At 49.5% G+C, this 19,786-nt stretch overlaps 1 protein-coding gene across 1 annotated transcript; it reads left to right on the top strand.

The window, feature by feature from the left end:
* Positions 1 to 1,047: 1,047 nt before the first annotated feature.
* On the top strand, positions 1,048 to 19,271 carry Zfyve27 (zinc finger FYVE-type containing 27). The gene is made up of 12 exons (XM_050147848.1): positions 1,048 to 1,229; positions 2,003 to 2,200; positions 4,860 to 4,930; positions 6,733 to 6,919; positions 9,400 to 9,495; positions 10,794 to 10,906; positions 12,374 to 12,513; positions 13,224 to 13,295; positions 14,775 to 14,919; positions 16,757 to 16,803; positions 17,092 to 17,173; positions 17,935 to 19,271. Exons 2-12 carry the CDS (start codon positions 2,004 to 2,006, stop codon positions 17,997 to 17,999), a joined length of 1,215 nt encoding a protein of 404 aa, XP_050003805.1. The 5' UTR covers positions 1,048 to 1,229; position 2,003; the 3' UTR covers positions 18,000 to 19,271.
* The last annotated feature ends 515 nt before the right edge of the window (positions 19,272 to 19,786 follow it).

The raw sequence follows: 19,786 nt of genomic DNA, 5'->3' as shown, positions 1-19,786 counted from the left end.
AAGAGATACTGGAGGAGATGCAATAACTTTGGGCTGTTTGGAGAGAGTGGTTATTGGCAGCTGGGCAGCCAGAGAAGGCTGCAGACATCTGACCCCTGCAAAGATGAGTTGTTTGGAGTCAGATGGAAAGATGAAGCAGGGGCAGGCGGGTGACAGGCAATCTGAGGAGCTGGCAGGAGTCCAGGGTCCTTGCAGGTATCAGGAGAGGGTTCAGCTGGCTGAGATTGACACCTTGGAGAGGGTGAGCAGCAGGGGGATGAGGCCAGTAGATGCAGACTGTGTGGGCGGTGCTATCGCTGGGGTTACTGGGATCCAGGGATGTATCTGGCTCCAGTCACAGGTCCAAGAGGTTTATGTGCCGTGACATTAAAGAAGCTACTTACCATGACTCCAATTCCACATCTGTGAAATAGTGATAACCCCAAAAGGGCTATTGAAGGAGGGCCAGATAAGAATGTGCACAAAAAGCTTAGTGTACTGTCTGGATGCTGGTTAATGCAAACCCATGGGATGTGTGGCTCACACGATGTGAAGAGGACTGAGGTAGGAAAGGCCTGCACAGGATCTTGAAGACAGCAGCTGCCCACAGCCATTCTGTCTCCGCTAGGCATCTGACAGACAAGATGTGTTTTCTGCCTTTCCTAGGCTCACGGAGCTCCTACCCAAGTTTTCTTTCTTTCTTAATCCTTCTCTTTTCCCTTCTTTTTTGAGCCAGGAGCTCCCCTAGCCAAAGCTGTCCTTGCACTAGAAATACTTCTGCCTCAGAGCCCCGAGGACTGTAATTACAGACTTGTTTCACCACGCGAGTCTCTCTAACTGTTCCGGAGCTAGGCTGGTCCCCAGGCTTTAGGTCCTAGGGTTCTGTTGGATTAATTAAGTCAGTCATCTCTTCTGTGGCAGTTGAGGTGAGCAGGCCAGAAATTAGCAGAGAAGGGAAACCAGCGCAGGCGCAGTATTGATGAGCTCGCTCACCTGCGCTTGGGTGGGAGGGGCTAAACCCGGAGCCCCGACCCAAGGCGCGATGACGTCACTGGCGCGCCACCGCAGACGCGTCCCGGAAGCGACGGCGGTGGAAGGGGCAGACAGCTCTCTGGAACCTGTGACTTTTGAAACGTCCGTGGGAGGTGGCGCGGCGTGGGGTGGGGCGGACCTGAGGGAACGCTCCAGGGCTTTGCTGCCCTTACGTCCCCAAGGCCGTCCCTGCCCCTCTCCCCTGGGCCGCCGTCCGGGTAGGTGATGGCCATGACACCCCGCCCCCGTGTGTTTACTGCCTCTGGGGCTCCCACCTGGTGAGGGCCGCCACCTGCTGGCCCAGCGACCTTGGCTTGGCCTGCCTTGCGCGGCTTCGAAGGTGCTGGTGGTCGAGGCCTCCGTAGGCGCCGATGCTGATCGCCTTCCTAGGCGCCTATGGTGCGCGTGCCCCGGGTTCTTTTTTTTTTTTTTTTTTTCCTGGCTCATCCTATTGGGAGTTTGGACTCCGGTTGGCCCCTTTCCAAGTGATGAATGGAGGAATCAGGGTTAAGAGTGTGATAAGTGTTTTGTTTGGAAGAGTTCATGAACCTTTGGAAGCACTGTCCAAGATTCTCCCAGTCTACACTGGGGTTGTTGACAGAAACTTCCCAGAGCAAGAGGCACAGTCCTCTTGAAGCAGACACCTGAAGGAGGAGTAGAATTACCAGCTAAAGATGGGAGAAGGATATCATGGGACATCTTTTCTCTTCGGATTACCAATTGTCGTCCTTCAACAGCTTGGTTTATGCTCTTGAAAGGTCTATGGGGGGGGGGGGGGAAGAGTGTTGAAGGGGCTCGTAAAGAACAGGCTTTATATCCAAATTGTCCACTTCATCCTGCTGATCTTCAGCAGGAACTAAGTTTCCTCCTCTGTGAAATGGGTGGTCCCTCTTGCCTCAGAGGTCTAATTCTAAGTACCACATGACGTAATGCAAGGGGAAGTGTGTTGAAGACCGAAGTGCATTGTAAGTGTGGGCAATTACGATTACAGGATGCAGACAGCAGATCGGGACCCGAGTGGGCCAGAGGTGAGCCCCGGCGTGATGCCTGAGGTTCTCTCTGAGTGTCCACCTGCCCCAACCAAGTCGACAGCGTTTGATCTTTTCAACCTGGTTCTGTCCTATAAGAGGCTGGAGATCTACCTGGAACCCCTGAAGGACGCAGGTGATGGTGTTCGATACTTGCTAAGGTACAGACTTTACGACTTGCTCTTCCTTTGGTCTCTGTTGCCTCTCTGGCCAGTTAGGCAGTAGTTGGGCTGCCTTTTCTGCTCTTGATGACTGGTTCTGAGGCTTTGTTTGATCTCTACCCATGTTCTGGCCCTATGCAGGGAAGGTAGGAACTGGGACTGCCTGGCCTGCATCAACATTCTTTGTGGCTGGATAAGCCTCTCTCGGGGACCGCTAGAAAAAGCCCTGGACATTAGTCCATTATAGCGTCGAGCAGGCTTAGGTGTTTTTCGCCCCTTCTCTCCCATTATTAACATAATATTAATATTTTGATTTTATGTTGTTACTTTTGTATGTGTCTGGCATTTGTGTGCAGGTCAGAGGACAGCCTTTGGAAGCTGGTTCTCCCACTCGAAATTAGACTCGTCTAAGCAGCAAATGGCTAGGCTTTCTCACCAGCAAGTTACAATTTTAAACAAACCTCAAATGCAAATAGCTTTGAAAAAACTGGACACCATATTAATTTATTATTTATATTATGGTTCTCATTTTTTCCCCTAATTTGCTTCATTTTTCATCCTCTGTCTTTTTTCTTTGGGCTGTCAGCTCATACCCCCCCCCAATGACACAGACTTATTATTAATTATATTAATTATGAAAATCCAGCTGATAGCTTAGGCTTGTCCCATTAGCTCTTATAACTTATTAGCCCATTAATATTAATCTATGTTTTTTCTCTCTCTCTCTTTTTTTTTTAACCTCTCTTCCATCTTCTTTTTTTTCCTTCTTCAAGATAGAGTTCCTCTGTAGCTCTAGAGCCTGTCCTGGAACTAGCTCTTGTAGACCAGGCTGACCTCGANAGGACAATGTTGCCTTCTCCCCTTCTACAGATCAACACTCTACCACCAGTTATATTCTCAGAAGTCAAAAAGCATTGACGGTATTTAAAAATACAATCAAGGTTTTAAAAACCTGTTCTTATTAATGCTTTTTGGGGGGTGAGACAGAGTTTCTCTGTGTAACAGCCCTGGCTGTCCTGGAACTAGCTCTTGTAGACCAGGCTGGCCTCGATCCGCCTGCCTCTGTCTCCCGAGTGCTGGGATTAAAGGCGTGCGCCACCACCGCCTGGCCCACCTGGCTATTTTATATCTTTAATAAAAGCATTTGATTTTATCAAAATAATGTCATCCTAACATAATTGAAAATAACTCCACAGCCTGGGGCTCTTAGTTTCTAATAAAGATTATGAGGAAAGAATGCTTTTCTTCACTTTTCTCATGCAGGCAAACACATATCACCCAAAACAGATCTCAGAGCCACTGGGGGCTGCTATTATGGTAAGAGTAAAATAAAAAATAAGCCTAAAATAAAAAGAGATCTGGAAACTCAGCCCTGTCTGAAGAGGGAGGACATCACACTGTAGTGACATCCCTTTCCTTCCAGAGCTACTCTCCTCGGTCTGACGTCTTTGCTGACAGTTTGGTCCTGGGAGACCAACAAAGCAGAGCAGCCGATCCTACAAATTTTACTGTAGCTTTGGACCCAATAGCCAAACTCCAAGATTGGGTCCCTTGTCAGTCAAATCCTCTTTACTAAGAAAAGAACTACCAAAAAGTTAAGTGAATCTGACAGCCACTTTCACAACCCAGGGACCCCTCTGTCAGCTGAGGAGACTACAGCTGGGACTTCAGCCCCTCCATCCAGCTCCAAGCTGGTCTCCCCGTATCCTTAGACCCGCAGACCTAACAAGTTAGTGTGCCAAGAGGCACCGCGCCACCAGCAGAGGAAAGCAGGCACTTCTCTCTCCTTTCTTTGGGGATTTCTGTGTTGCCATTTGGTGGTGGTATGTAGTGGGGGCTGTATCTTTTTCACTTCACCCAGTTGTGTTTCCCGGGTGATAACTGCACTGAGCTAAATTCCCATCCCATCAGTCTTAGTAAAGTAGCTAGTCTTTTTCTCCTGAATTAACATATATTTGAAACAAAGTCAGATAAATGCTCAAAATTGTAGAAGTAAAGAGATAAAGTAATGTGGGCAAAGAGGTCCGTATTCATTTTTTCTCAATTTCTGTGTTGATGAGTACTGTATTTTTTTTTTTTTTTAAAAGACAAGGTCTCACTGTGTAGCTCTGGCTGGCCTGGAACTCACTGTGTAGACCACTGGCCTTGAGCTCACAGGGATTTTCTGTGTCTGCCTCCTGAGTGCTGGGTTTAAAGATGGCACCACCACCCTCTGCCCCTGTTGGTGGACTGGTGAACTGAGGAGGTTTTCATTTTTCTGTTCTTTTTCGTGGTCCAGCAAGTGGCCTGGAAGATGTTCTGATAATGGTCTTAGGAAATTGTGAAAAAGGATAAAGGACACGGTGAAAGAAGAACCTTTCTTTATCAGTGTCCCTTTTGAAGGACAGAGCCCCACAAACCATGGTGCAGCAGTGGAGCCAGGCTTCTCAAGAGTCAGTAGAGAAGCTCTTCTCGGAAGAAGGTTCTGTGGGTCTTAGTTTTGTCACCCCAGGGTTAATATGTGCCCTCTCCGTTCCTCTGCTAGCCTCCTACAGATAGGCCGTGTGTTTTTCTCTTCGGTCCTCGGTGTCTCTCCTTTCCTCATGTTGGATTTGGCTGACTGACTGTGCTGCCAGGCATCTTTCAGGCCGTCTTGTGATCAGAACTCTCTGTGTTGTAGGTGGCAGATGCCTTTGTGTTCCTTGATGACCTGCCTGGGCCTCAACATCTTGTTCCTCACTCTGAACGAGGGTAAGAGCTACTCCTAGAGGCTAGGGGTCTTTGTGAATGAATGTGGGCGAAGAATCCTGAGTTGGAGCGATGTAGGAGGGACCACGTCTTTGCCAGTCTCATTTCTCCTACTTCCGGAGAGATCCTCAGGGCTGGGCCTCTGTGTGACTTTGGGTACATGATGTAGCCCATCTGTTGGGCCTCCATTTCCCTCTTCTCTGAACATCATGAGGAGTGAGCCTGTGCGAGCCACTCAGATCAGCAGCTAGCAGACGACAGCCACCGCCGCTTCTGTATTGCTTTCTTCTTGACTGCTGTGGATCCATCCACTCTTTCCCATTTCGCTTTCCTACCTTGTTAGGGGTCGTTTGCCAACACGTGTGTGGTAAGGCTGTCAGGAGGAGGGGAGACTTTCCCACAGCGGTCGTTTTCTCTGGTCCAGCACACAAGCCTTGCCGTGCTGGCGACCACTAGCACGGGGAGAGGTACACAGGCAGGTACACAGGCGTGGCTAGGCGGTGACTGCAGAAGGCCTGGGTGGCAGTGTCTCCTGTCGACTCTGTCGTGTATGCTGTGACCCAGGATCTTCAGGGTTGGAACTGTCAGATAGTTGTAGGACAAGCAGCCTCCTCAGGAAGTGAGTCCAGGGCAGAATGTTTGGAGGGGCTGGTCCTTTATGTGTGTGCTCTTACATCACATGCATGACTCTCAGTATTTCCTGTTTCCTGTGGACATATGAGTCAGTGGGCAGACAATTACCCCAGTTCACAGGATCATCTATTTTTGGATTGCTTTTTTTTCTTTTTTTGAGGCAGGCGCTCTCTGTGTAGCTCAGGCTTGCCTTAAACTCACCATGTAGTCCAGGTTTGCCTAAAACTACCTATTCTCCTGCCTCAGCGTCTTATATTCTGGGGTTACAAATGTAAGCACCATCATACCCAACTTTCTTTTTCTTAGTTGGATTTTCCTTTGATTAACTCTTCTAGGATGTTAGCGCGTGACTAAACACAGTTCTAAATTCAGTCAGTTTCAATGACAAATCATGTAACTAACATTTACGATAGCCCACTGCTATCTTTGTTTGCTATTGCGATATTGTGTTACAAGGGAGAAGTTCCTGCTTTGAATTTTGTCTCTGACTCATTCCCTATCTCTCAATATTCAAGACCCCTTTCTGATCCTGAAAGCCAAAGGAAAGTTCCAGTCTGCCTTAGTGGTAGAGAGGGCTAAATTTCATTCTTGGAAAATTTCTTGCTGCATCCAGACTGCAGATGTGAACCATCTAGGGTGTACTGTGGCATTTTAAAAATTTTATTTTAGTGTCTGGGTGTTTTGCCTTTATGTATGTATGTGTATGCAGTGTCTGTGGAGGCCAGAAGAAGGCATTGGATCTCCTGGAACTAGAGTTACCAATGGTTGTGAGCCAGTGTGGGTGCTGGAAGTCAAACCCAGGTCCTCTGACAGAGCAGCCCATATTTTTAGCCACTAAACCATCACTCCAACCCACAAGGCATTTTTTAAAATTTAAACAAGGCTGGAGCTTATCCGTGACCACATACCTGGAGCTCATAGTTTCGAACCTACTTTCGCTGAAGAGCTAGCATATCCATAGTACGTGGTGTGGGCAATAAGATCTACGAGGGAAAACGAAGCTGGGCTGAGCATGCCGTAGAGTGGGGAGATCTGCCGTTCCACCCACAGCGTGATCCGGTCAGGCCTCTCGGGCAGGGCCTGGAGGAGGCGAGGAAGCAAGCTTGTGGGCACCTCAGGCAGGCTCCAGGGCCTTGTTTACTGTGTTTCCTGCAGTGTTTTTGATCTCTTAGGTGCCTGGTACTCCATGGGTGCCTTGATGATTTCGGTGCCCGCCCTACTGGGCTACCTTCAGGAGGTGTGCCGGGCACAGCTGCCAGAGTCTGAGCTGATGCGGAGGAAGTACCACAGCATAAGGCAGGAAGACCTACAGAGAGTTCGCCTTTCCCGCCCCGAGGCTGTGGCTGAGGTGAAGAGCTTGTGAGTATTGAAAGGAGGCCAGGAATGTGGGGGAGTGAGCCAGCTGCTGCCACCCTGCATGCTGCCCGTGTGCCACAGACTTCATTCTGCTTAATCTCTCTCCCTGTTCTGAGCTGAGAACTATTTTTATCCTCCACTTAGAGAGGAAGGCAGAGGCTTAGCTACTAGTGACTGAGACTCCAGATTCAACTGCCTTCACAGCTGTGTTCTTTTCCCAAGCGGGACCACTAAGTTCCTTGCTTAGGTGCCGCCTGTGCAAGCCACTGCTGGGTGAAGTGTTTAACTATTCTTCATCAATGAAAACCTGAATGATCAGAGAAACGACAGAGAAGCAACCAGTGACATGTCCCCTCCTTGTTCCTCAATCCCAAAGGACTGAGACACTCTCTAAGCCCCACCCTACTATTTCCTATGTCTGTCTGTCCTCAGTCTTTCAAAACCTGTATGATTAATTTTGGTCAGCTAGTAGCTAGCTTTGGCTCTGACTCAAAGCAAATTTTATTGGCAGTCTTGGGAGCATCAGAATGCTATCAAAATATCACACGAAAGCTGGGCTCGGAGCCTGCTTCACTTCTGTGCAGCATGTGACAACTCGCTTGCTTCTCTGCACTCTGGTCCCTCGTCCATGGGCTGTGGAGTTGGGCTTACACAGAGGATGGTTGTGAAGATTGCTTGAGTGTTGGGTACCCAGGAAGTGTTCGGTGTTAGTCATCATTACCGTTCTAACATGACGTGGCTGGTGTTTTGAGGAAGTGGCTTTAAGACTGCTGACGAACATTAACCATGTCTTCAGTGACAGCTGGCTTTTCCATAGGGGTTATAACAGAACTAACATGTCCAGAAACCAAATCATTAGGAGTGAGGTCCAGGTGTATGAGAAAACAATCAACAAATGAAACTTTTGTAAAGTGAAGTCATTTTATGCATTTTTTTTCTTTTTCCTGAGATGATCTCATGATGTTGTCTTGACTAGGCTGGAACTCAAACTGTAGACCAGGCTGGCTTCAAACTCACAGGTCTGCATGCTTCTGCCTCCCGAGTGCTGGGATTAAAGGTGTGCACCAGAATGCCTGACACTGAAACAACATCTGACAGGAGGCACAAGAAGAATGGAAACAGTTCATATCCCATTCATACAGAGCAGTTACTAACGCTTGTCACACTGGCTTTAGGTCTCTGCTTTTTCCTCAGACCATTCAGAAATTACAGACTTCCACTCTGTTTACTCCAAACACTTCAGCATTTATTTCCTGAGATCAAGGACATTGTCTTATGTATTCTCAGTAGAATTTGGAATTGGGATATTTATATTGATATATTAGTATACATAGTTTATAATCGTATTTTGCCAATTGTATTGATAAAGTTTTTAAATTTTGGTTTCCCCTGGTCTAGGGTCCAATTTAGAATCATGCATTACACTGAAGGTTTTTTCTTTCCTGTAGTGCTAAGACTAGATCCAAGGCTTTGCCTGCCAAGCCCCCCAGCCCTTACCCTTAGTGTCTGTGTTCTGGTGGCCTGAGATGAGCAGTTCCCTGTGACCTTGACATAGTTGATACAGTAATAGCACAAGCTTACTGTGGTGTTGAAGTGCCTCAGTTTATGTCCTCTGGCTCCTTGTTAGAGTCAGGGTATACATTGAGCATGACTGACAAGTGGAGTGTCATGGTCCATATGAGAGCCACGTGATGCCAGGAAATAACTTTGGTCCCCTGTAAAGCTTCTCTAGCTTACTGTTTACCTTGTTGTTAGTAACCTGTGGAGAGGTATGTTGAGACTGAAATATCTTGGTCTTCGTCAGCTTTCACTCAGCTGCTCTGAAAGCCGCTGGTGGGTCCCGCCTTCACTAACTTGTGTGCCCTGGTGGCTGAAGTGGGTCTCTGCTCACTCCTCGTTTGCATTTATCTCCTGGCTTCTGCAGTGGGGAGTGTGCTTCTCCTTTATTGTCAGTGTGGACGCACAGATTCTTACGTCTCTCAGCGGGATCTGATCTCTACCTCCCTTCCTTCCATCTTGGAGTGTCTTGGGTTTGGCCAGTGGGACCACTTTGAGCTGGTTTTTGTGTTCTTTCATTATATCCCCTTCATTTTTCAGTGCCTCCTTAGGGTGTGGCACACCAGGATATTCACATCTGTCTTCTACTGTCCCTGCTCCAGCCCGAGAAGCAGCCACGTCTCTAATGAGCCCTTGGGTGGAAGGAGAGCACGGACTTTACAAAGTGCTCCCCCAATTGTCATAAATAAGATTAAAACAAAACAAAAGCAGGAACCTTAACTACGCCACCTCAGTAAGGGGCTCCCTAGGGGTTTGGAATGGGTTGGAACACTGCCAGATCATCTTCTCCTAGCACGAGTGTTTACAGACTGGCCACCGTGAAGCCCGCTTCTGCATCTTCATAGCCTCTGTGCTCCTGGAAGGTGGGTGGGCTGGCTTGGGAGCGGGCAGGGCCTCTCCACTCATATAAGCTCCTGTGTCTGCAGCTTGATCCAACTGGAAGCCTTCCTGACCCGCCTGTGCTGTACCTGTGAGTCAGCCTACCGTGTACTACACTGGGAGAACCCCATGGTGTCCTCACAGTGAGTGGGCTCTTTCTTTTCCACCTCCTACTCCCACTCCGTGAAGCCAGGTATCTTGTAAAGGCTTCTGTCCCACCCACTTCAGGAGAAGAGCACACCGTGGTCTTAGGGTGTGGGTCTGCACATATGCTTTTGTTTAGGTGCCCTTTAAAAGGCACACAGTAACAGTACTTGAATAATAGGCAAGTAGCTCATGGTGTGATCTACCACCACCCTGCCGTAGCAGCTGAGCTGAGCTCGTGTTCAGTAGCTGCCTTCTGGAGCTGCTCATGCCTATTAGCTTCATATTGAATGAGAAATTTCTTTTCTTGGCTGGGCGGTGGTGGTGCACGCCTTTAATCCCAGCATTTGGGAGGCAGAGATAGGTGGTTCTCTGTGAGTTCGAGGCCAGCCTGGTCTATAGAGTGAGTTCCAGGACAGGCCCTAAAGCTACACAGAGAAACCTTGTCTTGAAAAACCAAAAATTTATTTTTTATTTTTAGATTTGTTTATTTAATCATATATATAATATATGTGTATTATATATAAATGTTTTGCCTACATGTATATGCATGTATATCTTAAGGGTGCTGGTAACCAAAGCATGATCCTCTTCAAGAGTCCAAAGTGCCCTAGGCCAGTGAGCTACTCTCTAGACTACATATGAGATTTCTCTCTCTTCATTAATTATGTCATAAGTGGTTGCAACAACGTCTTTGGAATTATTTTGTAATGTGAACTGTTAATGATTGTAATTTATGGGAGTGTTCTTTTAAATAGTTAGGTAAGTTCTTTTCATTATTAGCCCTACAGTGAGCATTTTTAATTTTTTGAAAAAAGTCTTAAAAATGAACTTAAAAGATGACTTACTTTATAAATGGAATGCATGTTTTTGAGGTTTTCCTGTATCAGTAATGACTATAACTAATGTCTGTCTAGGTTTCACTTTGTGCCAGGCCTGTGCTTAGAGGTCTGCTTATTGTCTTTTTCTAGTGACTCAGTGAGGTGGATGTCGTTTAACCTGCATTCACCCTGTAGGTGAATGAAGTCATGCTCGAGAACCAAGGGAGAATGTATTCAGGCCCAAGTCCGTGTCTAGACTAGCCCAGACCCTGCAAGCAAGTGTGTGAGCTCCCCGCTTGAGACACAGTGTGGTCTTACCGGTGTCACTTGACAAGCCAACAGCTTGGTACTTCTGAGTGCTTCCTCAGCAGTTCCATACTGGTTTGATCGGCAGGTCTTGTCAGTTTGTGCCCCAAACTTTCTCACCTGGATGCGCCCACCCTTCCCTTCTGATCTTGGACTTTCTGTCTCTTCAGGTTCTATGGCGCTCTTCTGGGCATGGTGTGCATGCTCTACCTGCTGCCCCTCTGCTGGGTCCTTGCCCTTCTAAACAGCACGCTCTTTCTGGGAAACGTGGAATTCTTCCGAGGTAAGCCCCAGAGATCTGGGCCGAGGCCCACGCTAAGGACCTGTTTAGGCTTCCTGCTTCTGTGTGCTTGCCACAAGGGGGCAGCTTCCCGCTGGATATCTCTGAGAGTGTGCTGGGGTTGGGTGGCTGACCATTCCCTAAGGTGGCTGCCATTAGAGGTCCTTCTCCCTTTTCTCTCTCTCTCTTTCTTTTCTTTTTCTTTTTTTTGGATTTTCGAGACAGGGTTTCTCTGTAGTTTTTGGTGCCTGTCCTGGAACTAGCTCTTGTAGACCAGGCTGGCCTCGAACTCACAGAGATCTGCCTGCCTCTGTCTCCCGAGTGCTGGGATTAAAGGCGTGCGCCACCACCGCCCGGCCTTCTTTTCTTTTCTTTTCTTTTCTTTTCTTTTCTTTTCTTTTCTTTTCTTTCTTTTCTTTTCTTTTCTTTCTTCCTGGTATTTATTATCTATACAGTGTTCTGTCTGCATGTATGCCTGCGTGACAGAAGAGGGCACCAGATCTCTTGACAGATGAGTTGTGAGACAGCAACCATGTGGTTGCTGAGATTTGAACTCAGGACTTCTGGAAGAGCAGACAGTGCTCTTAACCACTGAGCTAGATAGAGATCTCAAGCCCTCCCTCTCCCCCCCTTTTCTTAATAAATAAATAAATAAATATTTATTTATTTATTTATTTATTTATTATGTATACAATATTCTGTCTGCGTGTATGTCTGCAGGCCAGAAGAGGGCACCAGACCTCATTACAGATGGTTGTGAGTCACCATGTGGGTGCTGGGAATTGAACTCAGGACTTTTGGAAGAACAGGCAATGCTCTTAACCTCTGAGCCATCTCTCCAGCCCCCTCCCTCTCCCTTTTTAAGGCAGATGCATCATTACTTACTGATACGGTGTGGAGAGGTCTTTTTCCTAAATTGCCACCCACTCCTGCACTGTGGTCACCTGGAGTAGCTGCCATATCTCTGTGTGACCCCTAAGTCCACTGTCTGGCTTCTGGATGCTGGGCAGGCTGGAGAGGCCCTGTGCTTGGGTGATTGCTGTCGTCCCGTCCCCCTTGTCATCGTCGTCCCCTGCACCCTTCCTTAGTTTATGATCACTTGCTGTAGTGACTCTCTGGCCAGTTCTCTATGTAGCAGGGGGACGGTGCAGATAGAGAACACTCCTGGAGTACCACTTACTGTGTTTCTGGGAAATTCCCTCTAAAGTTCTTTCTGAAATTTGTTTTTTCTTTTTCTTTTCTTTTCTTTTCTTTTCTTTTCTTTTCTTTTCTTTTCTTTTGAGACAGGATCTCACTTTGTAGTCCTGGATGACTTGGAATCTCTCTGTGTAGACCAGGCTGGTCTTGATTGCACAGATATCCGCCTGCCTCTGCCTCCTCCAGTGCTGAGATTAAAGGTGTGGTATGCACCACCACAGCCCACTTACTGTGTTTTATGTCACCTCTGACCTAGTCTCATTCCCTCTGCAGTGGTGTCTGAGTATAGGGCTTGTCTGCAGCGGCGAATGAACCCCAAGCAGGAAGAGTATGCCTGTGAGAACTCAGCTCTGCAGGACGCCGGGGGACGGAGCACTCTGCTGGACAGCACTCCTGCCCCGACACCCACAGAGGTGAGTGTCTGGCCATTGGCAAGAGGGTTTTCCCCTTGTTTGTCTTTTTTCCCCCCTCTTGTTTCCAGCCTGACTTCTGGGCTGGAGCTGTGGAGCTTCTTCCTGTCTAGTAATAAAAAGTACAATGAAATAGTTGCCTGGGCTTTTCTGAACACTTGGTCTGTGTCTGGTGCTGCACTAAGTGTCCCATGGGGTGTGAACACTTAGTCTGTGTCTGGTACTGCTCTAAAGTCCTGTGGGGTGTGAGCACTTGGTCTGTGTCCGGTGCTGCTCTAAAGCCCTGTGGGGTGTGGACACTTAGTCTGTCTGTGTCTGGTGCTGCACTAAAGCCCTGTGGGGTGTGAGCACTTGGTCTGTGTCCGGTGTTGCTCTAAAGCCCCGTGGGGCGTGTCTTGAGCACGGGTATGAGAGTGTTTCCAGTGGCACAAGGGAAGGCTGAGGCACAGAGTGGCTGCCAAGGGCTTTTGGCTAGTAAACAGAGCTGGGTCTCAGGCAGGCTCTGTGACCACTGGCTACTATGGGTCCAGTGGGGTCCTGTTCTATGACCCTGCCCCGTGGGGTTACAGGATGTCCTTTCCTGCAGCTGTGCAGCTTCCTTGGGCTGGGACCAGGGGCTTTGGATCCTAGCCTTTGGCTCTCAGCAGGTGGCTCTCTCCTGTAGGGACCAGTGTTGCCAACCTTCCCTTTGGCCATAGAATCTTTCTTCCTAGGACCTCACGCCAGGCAGTGTGGAAGAGGCTGAGGAGGCTGAGCCAGACGAAGAGTTCAAAGATGCAATTGAGGTGGGTGGCCTTCTCCCAGTCCCCTCTCCTGACCAGGCCAGATGTTGGGTGGGCTGAGAGCTGTGTTTTTTGTTTTTTTTTTTTTTTTCCCCTAACATCCACATGGAAGCCAGAACTTGCTCTGAGCTAGAAATTTCCTGGTTGAAAGAGAGCCACCGGCCCTTCCTGCTCCTGTCATCTGTCTCGGGAGCCCAGGGCAGGGCTGGCTCTGTGCCTATCCAAACCACTGTTGGGGGTTGGTGTTTGTCACCTGGGCTGGAGATGGGCTTGAGGTTATGATGTCAGGGAGCTTGTTTGGAGGAGGTGCCTGCACTGTGCCTCTGCCTTTCTGTAGACTGAGTTCCACAGATGTCCCTTTGGGAGGGTGGAGAAAGAGGTTGCATGGCCAAGTGCTAGTTCAGGGGAAGTTCAGCAACCTTGATTTAGACAGTGATTTAGATTGCTAGTTTGAAGATGTGTTTTATTTGGCTTGTGAACCTTTAAAGTAATTCTTTGAGCCAGTGTTTAAAACAGGGCGGATTTCAATTAGAACTGTAGACTTGCAGCTTTGCTAGTATCTCAGAGTCTGCGGCAGTCAGTGTAGCTGAGGGGCCATTGTCTCTTGTTGGACAAGTCACATGGGCTAGCAAAATCCTCAGCCGGTAGAGGTGCTGGTTGCCAAGCTGGATGGCCTGTGTTTGGTCCCTAGAACCCACATGGTAGAGGGGAACTGGCACTGGAAAGCGGTCCTCTGACTTTCTTAATGTCTGCTGTGGCACACACAATAGATGAACACAGGCATGTCAGTCACATGCTGCAGTTCCTTGTTGTCCTGCGCTCCTGTCCTCTCCGGTTACTGAGGCCTTCTGGCTGTTGTTACGTTACTGTTTGTCTTGGAGTAGAAACTCCCCTGTTTATGTCTCTGTTGTTGGAGGAGCAAGTCTTGTGAAGTTTACCTGGGCCCTGAGCTGTGATGCTACATGTTTCCTCAGGGTGGGAATGGTTGTAGGCTCAAGTCTGGGGAGGGTGGAGATAGCTATGGCAGGGATTCCACGCATTTTTGTTCATGACCCAAGTAAGGAACACATTTTTGAGAACATGTTTCCTGTTGAACTATATATGACCAGCGGGAAAAGAGTCACACCAAGCTTCTCTAAGCTTCCTTGGGTCTGGCCTGCTTCCAGAGAGCCTGCCTGTTCACCTTACACTGCGGTGCTCAGAGCTTGGGGTGGCACAACAGCTTCCCTTGCCCTCTCCTGTTCCTCCCTTCTTGCCATCTCTCTCTGTTTTCTCTTCTTCCCCGCACCCTGGGAGGCAGGAGACCCACCTGGTGGTGCTGGTAAGTAGGAGCAGGGTGAAGGGGGCAGGGCTGGGCTGGACGGGGTTGCCGAGTTAGCTGTGCCGCACTTCATGGGCCACCATGCCTAGGTGCCTCCGCACGCAGGCCCTGGGCTGTTGTAAGTGATGCGCAGGACTGGAACAAGCAAACTCTTCCCACAGGAGGATGACGAGGGCACCCCTTGCCCAGCGGAAGATGAGCTGGCCCTGCAGGACAACGGGTTCCTCAGCAAGAACGAGGTGCTGCGCAGCAAGGTGTCTAGACTCACAGAACGGCTCCGCAAGCGATATCCTACCAACAGCTTTGGTATGGCCCGAGAGTGGGTTCAAGGTGGGGTGTATGGCTAGGGCTGATGGGACTTAGGGAGTTGGAGAACACCTGGACCACAGGAACAGAGTCCAAGAATTGTGGGCCCTTGTAAAGCTGTCCATTGAACCTTGGGAAATGCGCAAATGTCTCAAGTATGTATGAGTGTGGTCTATTCGTGTCCACCTCTCTTAGTGATATTAGCTGACAGGAAGACAAGGTACTTGTGGGCCCAGGTTGCGGAGAGCCGTGATTCCCAAGGCGGCAGAACTTGACAGCAAATACTAGCTCAGCCAGTGTCCTTCAGCAAATCATGCCTCAGTTTCCCCTTCTGTAAAAGAGATAGTTCTTGTTGGGTTGTTGTGGATGGCATGACAATGCATGCAAGAGCACAGGGCCAGGCAGATTCTTAGTAACTGCGTGTCGTTCGTGTGCGGTGCTGATTAGGCCTGTGTGCCTCATTGTGACCTGGCTGTCTGCTTCTTCTGGGTATGGGGGTTTTCTGAGGTCACTTGTAGCCAACATTGTAGTTTGGTTAGTCTTTGTTTGCTTGGGGTTGTGGGTGGGTCAAGGACTTAGCTTGAAGGTTGGGTCTTTGAGCCCAGCTTGGGGACCAGGCTCTGATCTGGATCCCTGAGAGCCGGATGAAGTCCTGGTGAGAGCCTGGATTAGCTGGTGGTTGAGGGCCAATATGGCCTTGAGTTGTGAATTCCAGTTTAGTGAGTTTGAGGGAGGGGAAATCCCTGGATTTATCTTTAGGAATTGTCTGCCTTCCTGCCCCTGACTAGTGATTGTCTTTTCAGGATTAGGTGTTCTGGACCTGCTCTTTTCTTCTGTGTGTCAGTACCCTAGGCACTCAGGATCCCTTTTGTCTGTGTTAACTTCTGGCCCTGGTAGACACTCCAGGCCCAGGGCCTTAAACACACTCATTCTCAGGTGGATGGGACGGGGCAGGCAGATCCTCTGGGCCCAGAAGTAACAAAGGGATGTTTGCCTCAGACATGGGACTCTCTCTGCCATGGTCTCCCTGGTTCCATAGTCTTCCTTCCTTGATCCCAGAGAGTCTTTTAGCAAGAGCTGTGGGTTATCCTGGCTGGACTGGGAAGGAGCTTTGGAACTGTCATGGTCAGACATGTTATCCACATGTCACAGCCGTGCCCTCTGCTACTGATTGCTGCCCTGCCAGATGGTAACAGACCCCAGAACCCTTCTCTCCCATCTTTTATCTCTCCTTACATCCACCCCTTGACTGCCAGTTACCATCTGAGCTACTGTTGGCTGTTCTGCCACTGTCTGAAGCTGCTCTGCTTCGTTACACTTGGTGACTTAGGAAAGTGTGTGTTCCTGCGTGAGAGTTCTGCCCTCCATATCATTGTGGAAGGTCCCTGTGGTTTCAAGCTCCTCTTGTAATCTTCTGATGACAAAAAGCAGGAGTGGGCATTTCTGGAGGCCTGTCTGCCCCTCAGCTGTGTGCAGCTGTTTGTAAGGGAATATTTGGAAGGGTCATGTCTGGTGGGCTTCACTGAGGACACCTGAGTCAGGTCCCTGATGGCTTGGCTAGATTGCAGGGAGGAGAGTCTCTGTGTGCTCTAGGTGTTCCTTGACAATCTGCTAAGCCTGGGATTGGGGGTGGGGGAGGGGGGTGGGTAGCCTGAAGGAAGCTACTCCTAGAGATGAACACTTTTTCTTATTCTGAATCCAGACCTTGCTCTCTGCACCCAGCTGAGATGCTGGGCTGTGCCAGGCTGGGGTCCTAAGTGTCTCAAAAGAGTTGAGAGCTGTTTGGGCAGAGTGTTCTGGGCTGGGTCATAGCTGAGCTGTTCCCTTTGTTTCTCAGGGAACTGTGCAGGCTGTGCCGCCACTTTCTCGGTGCTGAAGAAGAGGGTAAGTCTGCTGCTGTGTGCCTGGGGCAGTGTGCTGTGGCCGTTCTTCTACCAGACTCAGGAGAGCCGTCAGTGAATTCTAAGTCTTAGCTCACAGGGGGTCAGTGCATCTTCCCGCTTCAGGCCCACACCCTTACCAGCCTCTGTTGGATGTTTGGTCCTGTCTTGTTCCCACTCCACTGAGGCCCCTCTTGAGTTGTACAGGATGGGACGATAGGAGGGAGCAGATACTGGGGTGTCAGGTGCCCGAGGGTGGGCTCCATCTCATGTTAACATTTCTTGTCCACAGCGGAGCTGCAGCAACTGTGGGAACAGCTTCTGCTCTCGGTGCTGCTCCTTCAAGGTGCCCAAGTCCTCCATGGGGGCCACAGGTGAGGGCTGTAGGAGTGGGCTAGGGAGGCTGCCTTGGGAAAGGAGTGAGGGTAGCTCCCCTGGGGCCCTCTTTCCTTCCAGAGGAGACCACCTGGGAACATTTTTAACAAAAATCAGAATGATTTCTCTTCCTCTCCTAAAAGCTGTATATGTTTGTGGTAAATAAAGCCTGTGGAACAGCAGAAGGAAGAAAAACGCTCGTGTGTTCCGGGCAGGTTGGTGGGGTAGGCCTGTCTGCCACTGGCATGTAGGTGGCACGAATGTGCATTCGTGTTCTTGAAAATGGATTATATTTCACTTCCTGCCCTGTGGTGTGTTGCAGTGTTGGGCAAGCTTTTTTCTTTCCAATCTTACAAGTAGCACATGCTGGTTAACTATAAAATTTGGAAATTATTATAAAGAAAAAAGGAAGAGAAAAGTGATCCTGTAATCTTACCACCCAGAGATTTTTAACCACCGTTAAAATGTTTAGGGAAAATTTCCTCTGGTATTTTATTTAGAAAAAAAGAAAAAGCTTTACAAAAGTGTTTTGTGGATGCCAGAAGAATTTCCAATGCACGGAACACCTGGAGAGGCGGCTGTTGGCATCAGAGCCCCAGTGCTCCAGCGTGTCTGAGGGCAGGGAGTGAGCTGGGTCAGGGAGGGTGCAGGCTGGGCCGTGGGTGGTCTGTCTAAGGACTGGGGAGGCTAATTCAGTACTTGGCGCCTTGAGCCCAAAGGGTACAAAGAACCGTCTCACCGCGTTCTTCTTTCTTTTCAGCTCCTGAAGCCCAGAGAGAGACTGTGTTTGTGTGTGCCTCCTGTAATCAGACCTTGAGCAAGTGAGAAGAGAGGCTGGGCTCCCACTCTCCTGGGGCCAGCAGCAGACACTACTCTCCCAACCCTGGTCCTCTGAGGCGTATGCTGGGCAAATGCAGCCCGACAGCTAGGTCCTCCCTGTCCTTCCCCTGTTGCCTTCAGCTGGGCTGGTGATGCTCTGAGTCCCACAGGGAGAGGAACCCCTGGCGCTGTTTGCCCTGCTCTCCCGTGCTGATGACTCAGGACTGGCCAGGGAATGTCCACCAGAGGGCAGAATTGAGCATAGCCTGCTCTCATCTGGACTCTGAGGTGGGGAAAAGAGGTTCGTTCCTGTTGAGTACTGGGCCTCTAAGCCCCAGAGAACCTGGAGGAGGACTTGGGGCACCATGGCCTGACTCTGCCCTTTGAACAGCCTCAGGATCTCTTGTTTTCTAGAGACAGGATTGGAGTTGCCAAGTACCCAGACGAGCGTGTACATGAGGGTTCTGGCCAAGCCCCACAGTGTCAAGTGGATGGCAGCATGGGGAAGCTCTGCCTACAGATACTGTCTGCCATGATTTTCTGGTGTCTCAGCCCTGCTGGGATGGCTGAGGACCCTCACATCACTCCTTCTGCTCCGGGTCTGGGCATCCCTCCTCTCTCACTGCCACCTTTCCCTAGCCCTTGTCCCATAGAGTGCGAGGCCAGGGGAGTGGAGCAGAGATTCTGAAAGCCCTTGGCCTTTGAGGTCCAGGAAGGTATTGGACCTTGATGGGCTGGTTCTTAGAGTCCATGGCTGTTCCGGAGTACAGTGTCCATTGTGGGATAAGGTCACATGGACAATTTTATGTTCCCTCTGATCTGCCAAGGGGCCCTGTGCCTCTTTTTAAGCCATGAGCTGGCTCAGGCCCCCTCCACTGGAGCTGCCCTGTCTTTTTAAAGTATTTATTTATTTATTTCACGGTTTTTGGGAGCATGCAGCCCAGAGGTGGGGTGAAGATGAGGGCTTCTGCCTGAGACCCGTCTGTAGACTCACGGCTCTCCCTTAGGGCTGCTCTGCAGGCCTTGCACTATCGCAGGAGAACTGTTTGTGTGGCCTAAGCATGGGCTTGGTGGAAGCTGGGTGTGGGGTGAGTGACTCCCGGCTGAAGCCCTCTTTACTGATGAGCCATACACAGCAGTGAGGGTTGTCAGTGGGGACCAAGCTGGTGAAGTGTACCCCTTTCCTGGAGGGAACCTCACCTCCGTGCTTATTTATACTGGAGAGCAGTGGAGAGGAGCTCTGTATGGGGAATTGTCAATAAAAGGCCCCAAGCTTTTGCTTTTGTCCTGTCCTCGTGCCGACTGTCGCATCAGAGTGGAGACCTGGGTTTCCTATGCTGTTCGCGGTCTTCACTTGCCAAGGGTGGGCTGTGGGGTGTGTCTTTGCACACTGCCTGGTAGTGCCTGTGTGAGGGAGCCAGGCCCAGTGGAAAGCTGTGCCTTGTAAACAGAAAGGCCAGGCTTTGTCCTGCGAGCAGCTGAGGGTCTTGGGTTGAGGTTGGGACCAGAATTTAAATATTAAACAATATTTTTAATATTTCATTGTTTAAATATTAAACAATGAAAAGGTTTTAGCTAATTCCCCCTGAGAAAGTCAGAAAGGGCCAGCTCTGCGGGAGGCTGAGAGCTGGCAGGAGAGGTTGCTTGGAGGTAGGTGTGAGGTGCAGGTTGCCCCTGTGATCTGAGCTAGGCTGGGTGCTGGGCACTGCACACATTGTGTTAGTGCTGGTGACAAGCCCAAGTAGGCACTGTTTTCCTCACAGTAAGATGGTAGTGCCCAGCAACAGTGGGGT

Source organism: Alexandromys fortis, unplaced genomic scaffold (genome assembly GCF_014885135.2).
Source record: "Alexandromys fortis isolate MF-2015 unplaced genomic scaffold, M_Fortis_MF-2015_v1.1 scaffold_16, whole genome shotgun sequence".
NCBI lineage: Eukaryota > Metazoa > Chordata > Mammalia > Rodentia > Cricetidae > Alexandromys > Alexandromys fortis.
Note: the sequence above shows the minus strand (reverse complement) of the source record. Positions and strands in the feature narration are given on the sequence as shown.